The sequence below is a fragment of the Mya arenaria genome, chromosome 4 (assembly GCF_026914265.1).
Source record: "Mya arenaria isolate MELC-2E11 chromosome 4, ASM2691426v1".
NCBI classification, from domain to species: Eukaryota; Metazoa; Mollusca; class Bivalvia; order Myida; family Myidae; genus Mya; species Mya arenaria.
The window spans coordinates 44,400,184-44,414,738 of record NC_069125.1 but is presented as its reverse complement, the minus strand read 5'-3'; the positions used below and the strand labels follow the sequence as shown (position 1 = coordinate 44,414,738).

Genomic DNA, 14,555 nt, shown 5'->3' with positions numbered 1-14,555 from the left:
CTAGAACTTGTTCATTTTTTCTTGGGGGGTTGCCCTCTTAGCCCATTTCAGAACGTTAAACCAAATAAGTTACGGCTATAATTGATTAAGCTGATAATAATGCAATAAATAGATGACATGAAGTAAAATCTTCTTGATTATCAATGGGAAGGGTAATTGCAGAAAACAAACACTTATTCTTAATAAATAAGGTATTACTTCAGGTGTTTTTACTTAGAATACAACCTTTTCGGCTGAAACATTGACAACCCAAAATCTGAGGCAGAGATTTGTATTGTGAGTGGCAGTAGATGGACCTTTCAACCCTTGTGAAGGTTGAAATTCTTAATGATTAAGTAGTACTTAATGACTGACTATCTGCGATTTCATTGGGCGAAAATATATGTTGTATTCTGAATGGATGTAACATTTCATTTCATTTTTCTTCTATTAAATTAGGCCTTTTTTATCAGCCTTTTTGAGTGGTTCTCTTATAAAATACTGACCCGAGTGTGCAGAACTTTGTCAAAATTAACAACGATGTGAATGTCATCGTTGTAAACTTTAAATCATTACTCCTCTAAGAAATGAAATTAATACACGAGTGATTTGCAGAATTTCTAACAAATTTTGAGACAGCTGTTTCAAGTGAGCATGTTTTATCAGAAGAGCCCCTTTCAAAGTTAATATAACAATGCTGTTAACAACATTATTCACTTTAACAAAGTTCTGGACAATCAGCCTATTGTTTTATAAAGTACATGTAGTTACAGTGGTGAACATTTTGACTCATAATTATTGTAAATATTTAAGTTTCTTTGCAAAATGAAGGTGTTCCTTCAAATGTGTTTTTTACAGCAACGAAAAGAATACGTGAAGTAGTTTTATTTATTTTTCAAACATTTACAACATTAGGGTTAAAGCCAAGTTTTAAACGGGGCAGGGTGCTGCAGAATAAGAACAGTATGCCCAGGGTGAAAGGGCACACTGTTTTGGGCTGTGTAGAACTCAAATATCGTACATTTGACAGAACATGTAAAACATGTGTTTAAAAGTAATATTATGTATCATTGAACTGACAGCTATGCATGTTCTGTATGTATATTACATGTAAAATGAAATAGGTATTAAACAAAACTAAAGAAATCTATGATAATCTTAAAGCACTCAACTCTGTGAAGGTACAAGGGTGCCCATGCTTGTGTTAAAAAGGGCAAAATGTTAATACAAAGAAAGGACATGGTGCAGCACCCTTCCATTACTCTTTAGCTAAAAGCCTAAACACAGTCAGTTCTTAAGCAACATAATCATAAACTATAAGGGTAAAATTAATAATATAAAATTATCACTGACAGATTCATAGGAAAAATAGTTTTCCTTAACAACATTGTCTACATAATAAAGTTAAAACATGGTCCAATTATAATTCGACAATAAAAATGTGCTCACTAAATGTTTGAATGAAACAAACATGATATATCTAAGCTTCACAAAATATTGTTCATAACTCTGATATGAAAAGCACCATTTTTAAAGTGAATTTTCAGTTATGTCTATTTATTGATTATGTATATGAAAGAGAATGTAAATGACCTTTAAATATTTTTCATTTTTATGAGCAATGTTTTATTTTGAGATTAAACAAAATAAATTATCATTTGAAAAGACAACAAAATTATCACTCCTTTAGCTATGCAAGTATTTCTTCTTCACATTAGGCCTCAGTTTCCATGAGCATGGACTGTGAGTCAGCGAATGCAGGGTGACACAAGGGAAAGACCTTGACCTCTAGGACTGTGTCAAGGAAAAGCTCCTGCATGCTGCCGTGTTTTTTGGCAGTCACAGATCGCCATTTAGCTGGAGTCCATCACAAGCTTTAATCTGTGGTAAAGCATGCTGCCAGAGCTAACGTTCAGGTACACTCGATCGATTCATTATCAGCCCCATCACCATTGGTAACGGAGAATTATTTTGACATGTGACCTCTAAAACTGACGCACCCTCATCTGGGTTATAAAACCAGTCCTGATGCCATTTCATAAAACCTGGTGATTAAAGAGCCTTCTGCTCGTTACTATTCAGGTCCACTTCTTCCCCTTTTCGAAATCGTAAATAAAACTTCCAGTCATTACGCATTTTCCTATGCCATGTTAATAAGCAGCGCTGTCCAACAAGCCAATGGGGCTCATTTTCAAAGGGCATGGAGGTCTTTGTCCTCATAACAAGAGGGGGATACACAAAGTGCAACATTTTGATGGTACGGGCACGTAAACCGTGAATACACTCAATGGAAGTCATCCTGAGTTCATCTGAAATGTTGGTCTCATCAATATATATACAATAAATACAAAAACAAGAATAATAAGTGATTCAGACAAGGAAAATAAATGAATTATTGTGATTCTTCCGAAGCAGGATATAATTTTTATTTTTTTTCAAAACTATTTCAACACAAAGAAAATATTAAATGTATGTCATTAAAAACTTTTTAATGCATGACAGGGCTCGACATTAACCACTGCCCGATTGCTGAAAAAGAATTGCCGTTCCTGTACACTGCACTTCCTTTCATTATGATCTATCACTGTATGAAGTTTTATTAAATTTTATCCAATAGTTTCAAGTTATGCTCCGGACAAGAAAAAGTAACAAAGGGCAATAACTCTGTAATTAGCTGAAATAGAAATGCGGTTCCTGTACACTGCACTCCCTCTCATTATGATCTATCACTGTATGAAGTTTTATTAAATTCCATCCAATAGTTTTCAAGTTATGCTCCAGACAAGAAAAAGTAACAAAGGGCAGGAACTCTGTAATTAGCTGAAATAGAATTGCGGTTCCTGTACACTCAGTATGTGTATACCACGTGATAAATTGCGTCATAAATGCTACGTCAGAAGGCAGTATTTTGATGTGAAAAAAAGACTTTAAACAAAGATAACTTCACTATTTCTTCACCATTTTAAATGAAACATAGCGCAGTCTACGCCGCTCACAGGGCCCCGCATTCGGTCTTTTACAAGAATTTGATTGAGAGTTTAGTTTCTTTAAACACTTCGACAAACCTTTTCACAATACGGTCGTCTGACGGAGCACTGTCAAAACATGATTTCGGAAACAGGTTTGTCGAAGTGTTTGATGAAACTAATGACTTTATCAAATTTCGGTAATAATACAAATGCGGGGCTCTTTAAGAGGCATAGACTGCCCTATGTTACATTTAAAATGGTGTTGTACAAGAAAAGTTATCATTGATTTAAGTCTTCATTTTAAGCAAAATGTTGCCTTCCGACGTAGCATATATGACGTAATTTATCACGTGGTATACACACACTGACACTGCACTCCCTCTCATTATGATCTATCACTGTATGAAGTTTTATTAAATTCCATCCAATAGTTTTCAAGTTATGCTCCGGACAAGAAAAAGTAACAAAGGGCAAGAACTCTGTAATTAGCTGAAATATAATTGCGGTTCCTGTACACTGCACTCCCCCTCATTATGATCTATCACTGTATGAAGTTTTATTAAATTCCATCCAATAGTTTTTAAGATATGCCCCGGACAAGAAAAAAGTAACAAAGGGCAATAACTCAGTAATTAGCTAAAGTAGAGTTATGGTTTTTAAACACTGCACTTCCTCTCATTGTGCTTTACCATTGTATAAAGTTCTGGACAAAAAAGTAACAAAGGGCATTAACCTAGTAATAAGCAAGAATAGAGTTATGGTTATTGTACACTGCACTTCCTCTCATTATGCTCTACCATTGTATGACGTTTAATCCAATTCCATCCAGTAGTATTTAAGTTATGCTACGGACAAGGTAAATTGCAACGGACCGACCGACAAACCGATCAACCGACGGACCGACCGACCGACCTCAAAGTGATTCCAATATATATACCCCCTTCAAACTTCATTTGTCGGGGGTATAATTAAGTTTCTTTTTTGTTTAATAAATAAACTCTTTATGATAAATTATAATATAAAAACCATGATTTTGATTTGAATGTAGCCCTGAAATTATCTGTTGTTCAAAATAAAAATGTGTAGACACAGTATATACTAGTAGTTGTAATGTATCCATCTTGTTTAAACATAACAGTTGTAGTGCTGTTACGCATCATTTTATATTTAATACTATCAACCAATTCATAATAAAAACGTTTTTTAATCTTTGAAGAACCTCTAGGAGCCTGACTAAAATATTGAAATATTTACGCTCATGATAAGAGTCGCAATGCTTATGCAAAACCGAAATTTCTCCCATTATTTTCATAAACCTCTTTTGATATTCTAGGTGTGGATAGACGATATAACAAAAGTCATAAAACACATACTATTCGTTAGTATTTATTTTTTATGGACATTGCAATACCAGAATATATAAGTTTTCTCATACAAAAATGATATCAAGAAATGCAATACACTGATTGTTAATAATTTTCCAGAGTGAATGTATTACATGCATGAAATGATTCACAAAACAATAAACGCAGAATGTTGGTCATTTTGCCATAACTGATAAACCTGACGTGTCAAATTAAAATCAATCTAGGCTATCAAAAATAGAATCGTGTACATAAATTTGATTGTGAAACAGCTGCTAAAGTACTGTGAAAATGGCGAAAGACCAGTATGTCGTTAACTTTGTATACAACAATTACTTAATATACGATCAATTATTAGCAAACACGTTTATTTTTTCACATATTCAAAAATACATCAATTTGTCCAGCAAGCATATATAACATTCAAACAAACTTGCCTTTATAAGTAAAACTATAAATATTCAAAAATAGAGACATTAAAATTTACAATTTCATCTGAATTGACTGAATATCTAAAATTTAATAAATGTTTGCTATAAATAAGAACGGCAACGGCGTATCACAAAGGGGGTATTTCAACTGTTGTATATTAAAACAGTAAGTGGTCCGTTTAAAACATGTTCAACAAAGTGTTGAAATCTTATTTCCACTGGCCGTCCTAAAGAGCAAAGCCTGAATGAGTTCAATCTACATCACACTGTCTATTTCATCCCCAATTTATACAGGTATAATTTCATTTCGCTCAATAGTCAAGGACGACAAAATGACTATTAAATAGACCCAGCAATGCACATGTACATAGGACATAAAAAATAATATGTGTCCTAAAAATGACTTCGCCAAAATAGCGATTGAAATACAAATACAAAATTCAGTGATTCTAGTAGTTTGTATAAAGAGGAAATTAACAAGACCCCATATCAAACCAAAACTTAAGTCTGCATAGTTGAACTTTCTGAAACCAACTAAAACCTCATTTAAGACGCTGACTATCCAATGCTAAATATGATGTTATTCGTGGTCAACAGTCATACCACACCTTAAGGACAAATAATGCATAATATAAAAATCAAATATATATAGAGGATATTTGTTGAATTCAGCAAAAAAAAATTTATTTCATGCATATATCGTGTTTTTCCCCGCTAGAGTGAATTTCTGTGGCCTCTTTGCGAAGGGAAGTAACTGCGGCATAATCGCTATGTCAAAGTTACCTCCTCTTCGCGCAAGCAGTCCTTCCACTAAAAAAAAGTTCCACACTTTATGAAAATGGTTGTTGGAATTGAATTTATTTTTAGATTAAACCCTAGTTCCATCAACGAAACCTATCATGTTTAACATTTAATGAGACAAAAAACAAGTATTTAAACAAAAGCATTTCGTAAATAAAAAAAATGTATCGCGTAGAAATACAATTCAATGAAACTTGAGCATGTGGCATTTTTGTACATTCAAAAACAATTTCAACAGATTTAAATTAACAATGATGGACTTATACAAGTGTGTATTCGTAAAAGCAACGGAAGTCTGTGTTTAGTGTTTTTCTTAGTGTATATCTAGTCACTGTCGCTCTCAGACTCTGGATCTTACGGGGTTTTTTCGGGGTGAATTCATGCTCAGTGCAGCCGAAGGATGTTTTGTTGTTGAGACAGCGAATTAGTTTCATATCTATTAAAGTTGAATGTCACGTTCCCGTGTGTTTATGAAGACCCCAGAGGAAATGTCGAGGATGTGCCCGAAGATGCTTTTGAGAGGGATGCAGCGCAAACTTTGAAAAATTTTAAAAAGAAAAATGTATTGCTGAACTGATGAACGGAAACTGGAAATTGGTCAAATTCAAAATGCTTGTGCATACATGTACGCGGTTAGAGTTTGTAGGAATAAATGGTCTATCAACTCTATTACTAGCACATGTGGCCAAGTAAATATTTAACCGATACCTACCAATTGTAACCGTATTTTCCATGAAATAGTTCATACATAAATTGGTAAGCTTGTTCTTTTTTAATAGTTATAATCAATCGCAAAAAAATGTTTGTTTTATTAAAACTATTGCATAATTTGATTGTGACAATTCAATACGATTCTGTCAATGTGTATATATTACTGCACTACAGACGACAACAAACATGTACTTGTGACATACATGTATTTTTTCAAAGTCAAGGGAAGCAATTCTACTAAAAGATGGAAAAAATAGTCCCGAGTTGTCTGTACAGAGTGGAATGAGCAAGGGTTATCATTTCACTCGAGCCAGAGTGAAATGATCAAGTTATCAATCACTAATATTTTTCACTCTTTCACCGGTATGCATGAAATAAATATTAATCATAAGCGTTTTAAACAGTGTATTTACATTGCCTATCTAGTTTTCACTAACCACCCTAAATACCAGAGACTGGGTTAGACTATATTCAGTCACGACGATATGTATATATAAATATATGATAGATTTGGACCATGTAGCTTTTCTTATGTCGAACATGTGACCGACAGACAATGCTATTTCTGATATCTAGTCTGTGCGATCTAATAATGTTACTTTCGTGCCAAACACTTGCATAACCATAATGACTTCGTATGATCAGTCTGTGCCTAAATAAATAATGCGCACATTATGTCCACCTTATGTTCAACACATATTGATATGCTTATGTCTAATCTGCTTCAAACCAATCATTGAGTAGGGAGATCTTCTTCATATCCTTGTGTGTGAAATAACCAATTGCTCACAATACAATTGCATCAAATCGTCATAAAACACCATTTTAACACCAATGCACTTATATTGCGTACTAAAAATCCTTTTGATTAACAATGAGGACAACTTGAGTGGAAAAATGCGACGTTGAATGCACATGTACATGATACATACAATATCATGCGCATCACTACTCCTAAATAACCACAATATTTCCTGTTCCAACGTGCAATCATTGGCATAGGGAGGCGACCAGTTCCAAAACCGTGTTTTAGTGTAATTAGCCATAAAGTGAGTACTAGAATCTCAAATAAGTCTAGTTCCCGCTGGCTGTTCTAAAGACCAAAGGCTGAGTGAGTCTATGCTCAACCCACACGACGTTTTTCATTCCGGATTTGTGCTCATCCCTCAATGGACACCCAGTATCTGTTTCATATTGGATATCCCCCGTTGAGTTTCTTTTATAAACAACAGTTTCACGCTTCGATACTCTTCGACTGGTTTCGGTAAGAATTTGCAAGAAATCGAGCTCTGTGGGATGTTTATATTCATCAACAACTTCCTTTAGGTGAAATTCAAACCATGACCCTTCATTTTCGTTTCTTTTGGAATTGCGATAAGGTGCCGTCGGGTAGATAACGAGAAAGTTCTTGGGAACCTTCATTTTTGTCTCATCTGTTTCGTCGGCTGGAACTAATACGGTTATTGGCTCAGCATTGCCTTGCCGTGTTGTGGGAGTTGCAGCGTCTTCCATTAGGCCAGCATTGCTCTCATCAACAGGTCGAATTGTTAAATCTGTACATCAGATATCAAAAGAAAGGTTTGGTATATATACTGATTTACTACTGAATTTATTATTTTTATAAGATTATATGACATCGAGTGGTAACAAATATTTCGTGTAATATAAAAAAATCATTTAAGGGGAAACGTGTGGAAACTTACGTTCGAATCGTTGAAATACATCTCCGATAGCACATTTTTCCCCCTTATGTTGTTCTGTATAAAAAACGACACCTCGATCTTCGGCAACTGAAATGAAGATCACTGACTTTTAGGGCGATGATCGAACAATGAAACTTAGGCAAAACTTCAGTACTGGGAGTAGGATTGAATTTGTTATTGGTCCCAGCTAGATATAAACATAAAGACTTGAATGAATGAATTCAATACTGTCACTGATGTTTTAAACATTAGACCGGTTGAAAAGTATTTAACGGAAAACGAGAATTGGGAAACTTACAAGTCGGGAATTCGCTGTCCGTTCTGCATGCCTGAACGATGACGATACGTGGTTTCCCTTTCAAGGTAGGACACTGTGTGTCACTAAGAGTTGCTAGAACCTCGGACAACGACAACATCGTGGGTTCCGTTGAGCTAAGAAAATGCACATACTGTTCACCTTTTCTGGACAATCCGTGGGAGCTTATGGCTAATACCAAGTACTTATAATTTGAAAAGTCTTTATTGATAATAAGGCATTTCAAACATTTCCCGCAGTTCTCCCTTTTCCCACTTGCAGTATTCTTTGTATGATCCCAATCGTTTATGAACAAGTTACGGTTAAGTTTGTCTTCGTTCAACCAATCAAATCTCAGACTTTTGATAAACACAGACTGCACATTATCCAGGTCTTTTGCACAGTTTTCCCGGAACTTAAAGTTATTGCTACATGTATTATCATCGGTGCCATAATTGCAAAAGAAGATTGCAGCCCCGGCATTTGGATTTGATATATGGCTTTGTTCTTCCATTGCCATTCTTTTTCTACCTGAAATTGTAAGAGTGTATGTTTAAAATAATAAATTTGCATGGAAACAATAAGGTTAAAGTTTATTGCTCTTTATTTTTAATTTCAAAGTTTCGATGATGATCGGATTCGTCTTAAAGTCAGGACAATAAAGCTATTTGAATCACATTGGTTCACGGGAGGATAGTTGAGCGATTTAGGGGCTTGATGGCACTCTTCGAAAACTGTCAAGTGATCAGTATATACCCTAAGACATTAATCAGAAATAGATATGCATAACCATTGACAAAACATATAATTTAAATAAGTCCCCTAGAGAAAGTGTTCATTTCCCAAAAAAGTCATAATAGTTCCACACTTTGGTTTACACATCTGCAGTCTTCTTGAATGAAGAAAATGGCAATATTTTTTCTTGAATAACCCCCAATCCCAAAACAAGATCTATATAAGGCCAGCTCCAATACACAGTGTAGCATTCAAAAGTAAAAAAAGTGCACATACAGTGTATATATCATTAAGTCAGGTATTTTGGCATGCTTTTGTATTTTCCCGAAGTCGGAAAATCTGGAAGTCACCGGCGGAGACAATCCAAAAATATGATCACTGTCAGGATTAATAAAATATGAATTTAGTGCATATTATCGAAGTGCTTATCTATCCTCAAACCACCGTGGGTCAAATTGTCTAATGTCGCGGTACAAGGGGTGCAACAGTTCCCAGGCGTGCTGACCCACCGAGAAATAGCCACGCAAAATTTAATCTAAAGTCAACAAGACAGACACATTCGTATGTATGTATTACTTGAGTCTGAATACATTGATTTATTTTCAAACCCAGATATGTGTACTTAAACATAAATTTATCCGATGATTGTAAACAATATTGCCATGCATTCAATTAAACTACATTTTTTATCTAAATAAAACTCAGAAAAAACATATTACATTAAACATGTAGTTTAATTTATCATTGTGTTTCAGTATATCAAATCTGGCCAGGGCTGGTATCCAATGTTGGTCTTAATCGGATCTAAGAACGATGCAGCTTATCGGATTATTTGTTATTAATACCTGACCAATAAAGTGGAGTAAGTCAATAATGGATGTGACCCTAAGATTAACTTAAGGCCATAACAAATCGATCATTTGTTCGTCGGATTTGCTGCAGCTGTTATTTTGTTGTTGTTGTTGTTTTTATTATTTTTTTTTTGGGGGGGGGGGGGGTTGCACCCGCACTTATATATTCTCTTTCAATCCACTTCTCAGTGATTTAGTATATAATATAAGTGCCATGACATGTAATGTTATTAATAATGTAAATAATACAGGTTCGAAAAATACATAACTTCTACTGTACAGATTATATAGGTGTATATGATTATTACAAATATTTGGTTATAATGATTTTTTGTTTACTTCTGAATTTCCCCTATTTTCTGAATTCCTTTTACCAAGAATTAAAGCCTGCAAAATCGAGTTCGCATTTTTATTGAAGATTGTTCCATGCTATACATTCTTCGCGAGCAAGCTTTCGTGTCTGAACAAAATCAGGTCCGGGTAACCGCAAAACAGCTGATATTTGTTTGGAACATTTTGCAAGACGCACCGTTGTATTTATTTCCGGTATTAATTTCCAGTTTACTTTCAGTTTCCGTAATGTAAAATACACGTTTTAAGCGAAAATCAGTGTCGTAGTCAATGGATTATAGTCTTCAGTAAACAACATCAGTTTCACAGCGTCGAATAAAATAATTATTTGGGTGTGATTCATTGTTTTGTACTCAAAATTTAGTGCTAAATAATAACTAAATCCGATTTTGAGTGCAAAACTTATCTTCAAAAACATGGAGCTACAAGTACGAGTGAAAATGTTTTCGTGAGTTATTTTTTAAATTCTAAAATGCACTTTTCAGTATTCATATTCTAATAGGTGTTATATACAGATAAAAAAGACAAGCTTGTAAATGTTTAAAAATAGTCTGTATCCGGCTGGAATTCTAATCATAGGATATAAGGGTTGTGAGTTGGAAACTCATCAGTTTTTTTCTCCATCATTTAAAACTCAAAGTTCAGTACATGCATGTTACCATCTTACAAAATGCCTTAGTTGAATGCAATAAGTAATATAAACGGATGAAGACAACGGACATGGTTAAATAAAAAGCGGTTAAAGATATGGAAGATATGTTTTGAATACTTCATACATGCCATATCCCCCGGAGGGGGAAAAAATTCCCCGGAATTCCGGTCCATCCCCCGGTCTCCCGGCGGGAGATGCAAATCCCCCGGAATTTCCAAAAAAAAAAAAAATGATTTTTTTTTTTTAAATCTCCGCTTACAAGCGTGTTGTCACTGGTTTTATTACCCGAGATTTGATCTGCGTGTTTACGGTAAGGAATTTGATGCGCTGTATTTTACATCTGGATTATCGATTGATGGTGTGTATACAGCCTTGCACAAACTGTCAATCAGTAGGGTACATGTTTTGGTTGTTACACAGTGTGCCATAATAGCGCCTTTGATCTCTGCGTTATACGATCGAAAGGTCGCAATAAATTTGTATAGGTGTCACTAATTGCTTGTTTGTTTTTAACCCTGTAAGGTTGTTGACATTAAATTACAAATGAAGATGTTAACACGCCGTGTCACGCAACTATTGGACAATTTTCCGACGTGTGAAAATGTTACGGTATACTGTACTGTTTCTGATAATGATGGATTATTCTAAATTCATATCAGTACAGTCACCATGAAACTGAAACGCTGAGCGTTGTTTAAGCATATTGAGAAAAATTCAGAGACTCAAGGTCAAGATTGACTTCAGAAACAATACACAATCTGCTGAGTGTAAAGTTTAATGAACTTAACATTTGCAGCTCATTTGTTCCTTCCAAGGACATGCTATATAAATCAACCAATTCATGCAATTAATTGTGCATGTGTTTGCTATCCTGATTGTCATGTGGACCTTGTGCTGTGAAGTGCCTAAAAATGATTTTTTTTAGTAGTGCTTACTTAGTTCTGTGAAGTGCCTAAAAATTCATTTTTTTAGTAGTGCTTTTTGTAAAAATTTACTTTTTTTATTATTTAACCTTTTATATATATATACATTGAAGTGTTATATGCATAATATATTATGAATTGATGTTAGTTCAGTTGTCATTGCAATTTTGAATGAATATTTTTATATAATTATGTGAATAAAATACAAAAAATTGATATTTCGTGAACTTAGACTTTCGATATAAAATCCCCCTGAATACTTTCCAAATCCCCCTAAATTTTAAGCCTTTTGACCAAATCTCATGGAATGGTCTCCAAAAAATATGGCATGTATGATACTTGACAGTTGTTATGAACTATATTGATAATATGAAAAGCAAAGAAAATACCGAAAATAAAATATCGCCCTCACGTTACCTACAGCACTAGAATGTCATGTTTAAATGTCTGGTGTTTATAGAAGATGAAATCCAACTAAATTTTGTACACAAATGTACATCAAGAACACAGCAAGACAAATGTGTGCAGTATAATAGTATATAGTTAATATCTACAGGCGGGAATATAATATTACTTTAGCTAAACATTAAATATCAGAACATGTCCTACATAAGTAGCTACAGCGTTAAACAGTTTCAAATGTACATGTACTCATGTAGCTATACCCTTTAAGGTGGGTAAATCTGAATTGACACACTTAACCTAAAATATTAAGGAATGTAACAGGGAACTTGTCCAAAAGGGTACAGCACATTGGTCAAAATCGGACTATTTTATTATTAGTTTGTATCTTCTTAACCCTGGCCGAGTTAAATGGGCGTAGAGCGCATTGACCAACTGCAAATACACATGCATTACAAGTATAACATTAATGCAAGGCAGAATCAGTTGTAGTCAAATCATGTTGTAAGATTTTTGATTTAGATGCTACTATAACTAAGATAAATTTTTTGAGAACAAATATCAACCGAAAATTGTTTCCATCCCTCATATATCCGATATTTCCAAGTGTAGGATGATAGCCCCCCCCCCCCCCCCCGACATTAGCCCCTAGGACCATATCCCCCCCGGATGATAGCCCTCCCAGACAATAGCCCCCCCAGACAATAGCCCCCCTGCATATATATAAATGACTTTACATATATACACTCTTTTAAATTTGCATATTATTAAATAAATAAGATTATTAAATAAGTGCTTAGTCAACAAATAACAGAGAAAACAATTAACTTTTAAAATAATAAATGTTTCATTGTAAAATCACATGCTTTTTCCGTTTATTTTTCACTATTCATGATTTTTTTTTCATTGATTTATGCCTTTGGGTTGTTTCATTTTATAATAAAAATCATTGTTTTGCAAATTTGCTTAAATAAACTGGTTATAATATGCATTTTAATATTGGGGGGGATATCGTCCGTTTTTTCACTAAGACGGGGGGCTATCATCCGGGAGGGCTATGGTCCTAGGGGCTAATGTCTGGGGGGGCAATCATCCGGGGGAAATCTTTTACCAGGAAAGTTTATATTAGTGGTTCTTAATCACATGTATATTATCATAATGACATTAAGCAGATATTTTAAAGAAACAGTACTGTATACAAGTATAACTGTAGTGTGTGTGGGTTAGAACCAGTCGCCCGGTTAGCTCAGTTGGTTAGAGCGCTGTGCTAGTAAGTGTTCCGTCAGTCGTTGGTTCGAGCCCCACACCCGGCCCAGTTTTACTCCAAGGTTTACTTTATAACTATATTGATTATGTGACGAAAAGTTCATTTTACCATTGCTCTACCTTTAACTTGTAATCATAAGTTACTTTTAACATTTATTCAATATGAAAATAGTGACCTGTAATGGGAGGAATCCCGTCGCCAACCCTTTTCATCTAGCCTCTAGGGTTCCCAGTGTGGTGGGTTCCTCACATTTATTCTTGTTAATATTAAACAGTATTCTCCCTCGTAAATGCAATTATGGTTTGGCAGTTAATCAGTGGCACCTTTTAAGCAGATAAATGAATGACGCGATGTTTAGTCACAGGATTTTTGGCCGTTTTGCAAATAAACAAGTCTACTTTCGTTTCCCAATACTATACTGTGCTAGTTCAAATGGGAATTACCTTGGGCTAAATATAGAAACGCGTGATCAGCAATCCGCCTACACAGTGGCAGTGGTAGTGATAACAAACAACTCCTGTCAAGGTCAACATTTCGAAACTTAATTTTTCTTGCAACCTTCAACAAAAAACGGATTATTCCATAATAAATCGCAGATTAATCAAGGATGAAATTACTATGTCAATCACAAGCCAACCCTATGGCCCCTGGAACTAGTCATTTCGTACCCTGACCATTTCGTACCCGCCGATTTTTGGTTATTTCGTACCCTTTGGATAGTTGTTTCGTACCCTACATATAGTCACTTCGTACCCTATATTTAATTTATATTTGAAGTTGTTTTTTACATGAAAAACAGTAATGGAATGAAGGAAGACTGAATTAATTTACATATATATATATATATATTTGAAAAAAAAATCTGATAAGAGTATTAAGGCTTTTGGTTTCATTAGTAGATTACTTAATGAGGTGCTAATCGAGGTAAACAACTTTAATTTGATCAGTCGGGCGTGTTTAAAATAATCAAGACGTGTGAAGTTATTTGTGGTGTCACTTGTTTAATTTTCTTTGATACTTTTGACATGACAATTATATTTAATTGACAAACAACAGATATATCAATGAGAAATAAAATAACATTTGAAATAATCAAAATTGCACACTTACATATATATATA

The 14,555-nt window shown here is 34.5% G+C and overlaps 1 protein-coding gene and 1 pseudogene across 1 annotated transcript; both read right to left on the bottom strand.

Moving 5' to 3' along the window:
* Positions 1-1,693: 1,693 nt before the first annotated feature.
* Positions 1,694-2,987, bottom strand: LOC128230837 (transmembrane protein 183-like; annotated as a pseudogene).
* A 1,331-nt stretch (positions 2,988-4,318) lies between these two features.
* LOC128232863 (uncharacterized) lies at positions 4,319-13,837 on the bottom strand. The gene is made up of 4 exons (XM_052946640.1): positions 13,610-13,837; positions 8,257-8,784; positions 7,959-8,045; positions 4,319-7,808 (listed from the first exon to the last, which is right to left on the bottom strand). The coding sequence occupies exons 1-4, from the start codon at positions 13,644-13,646 to the stop codon at positions 7,330-7,332; spliced, it is 1,131 nt and encodes a 376-aa protein (XP_052802600.1). The 5' UTR covers positions 13,647-13,837; the 3' UTR covers positions 4,319-7,329.
* Positions 13,838-14,555: the final 718 nt, after the last annotated feature.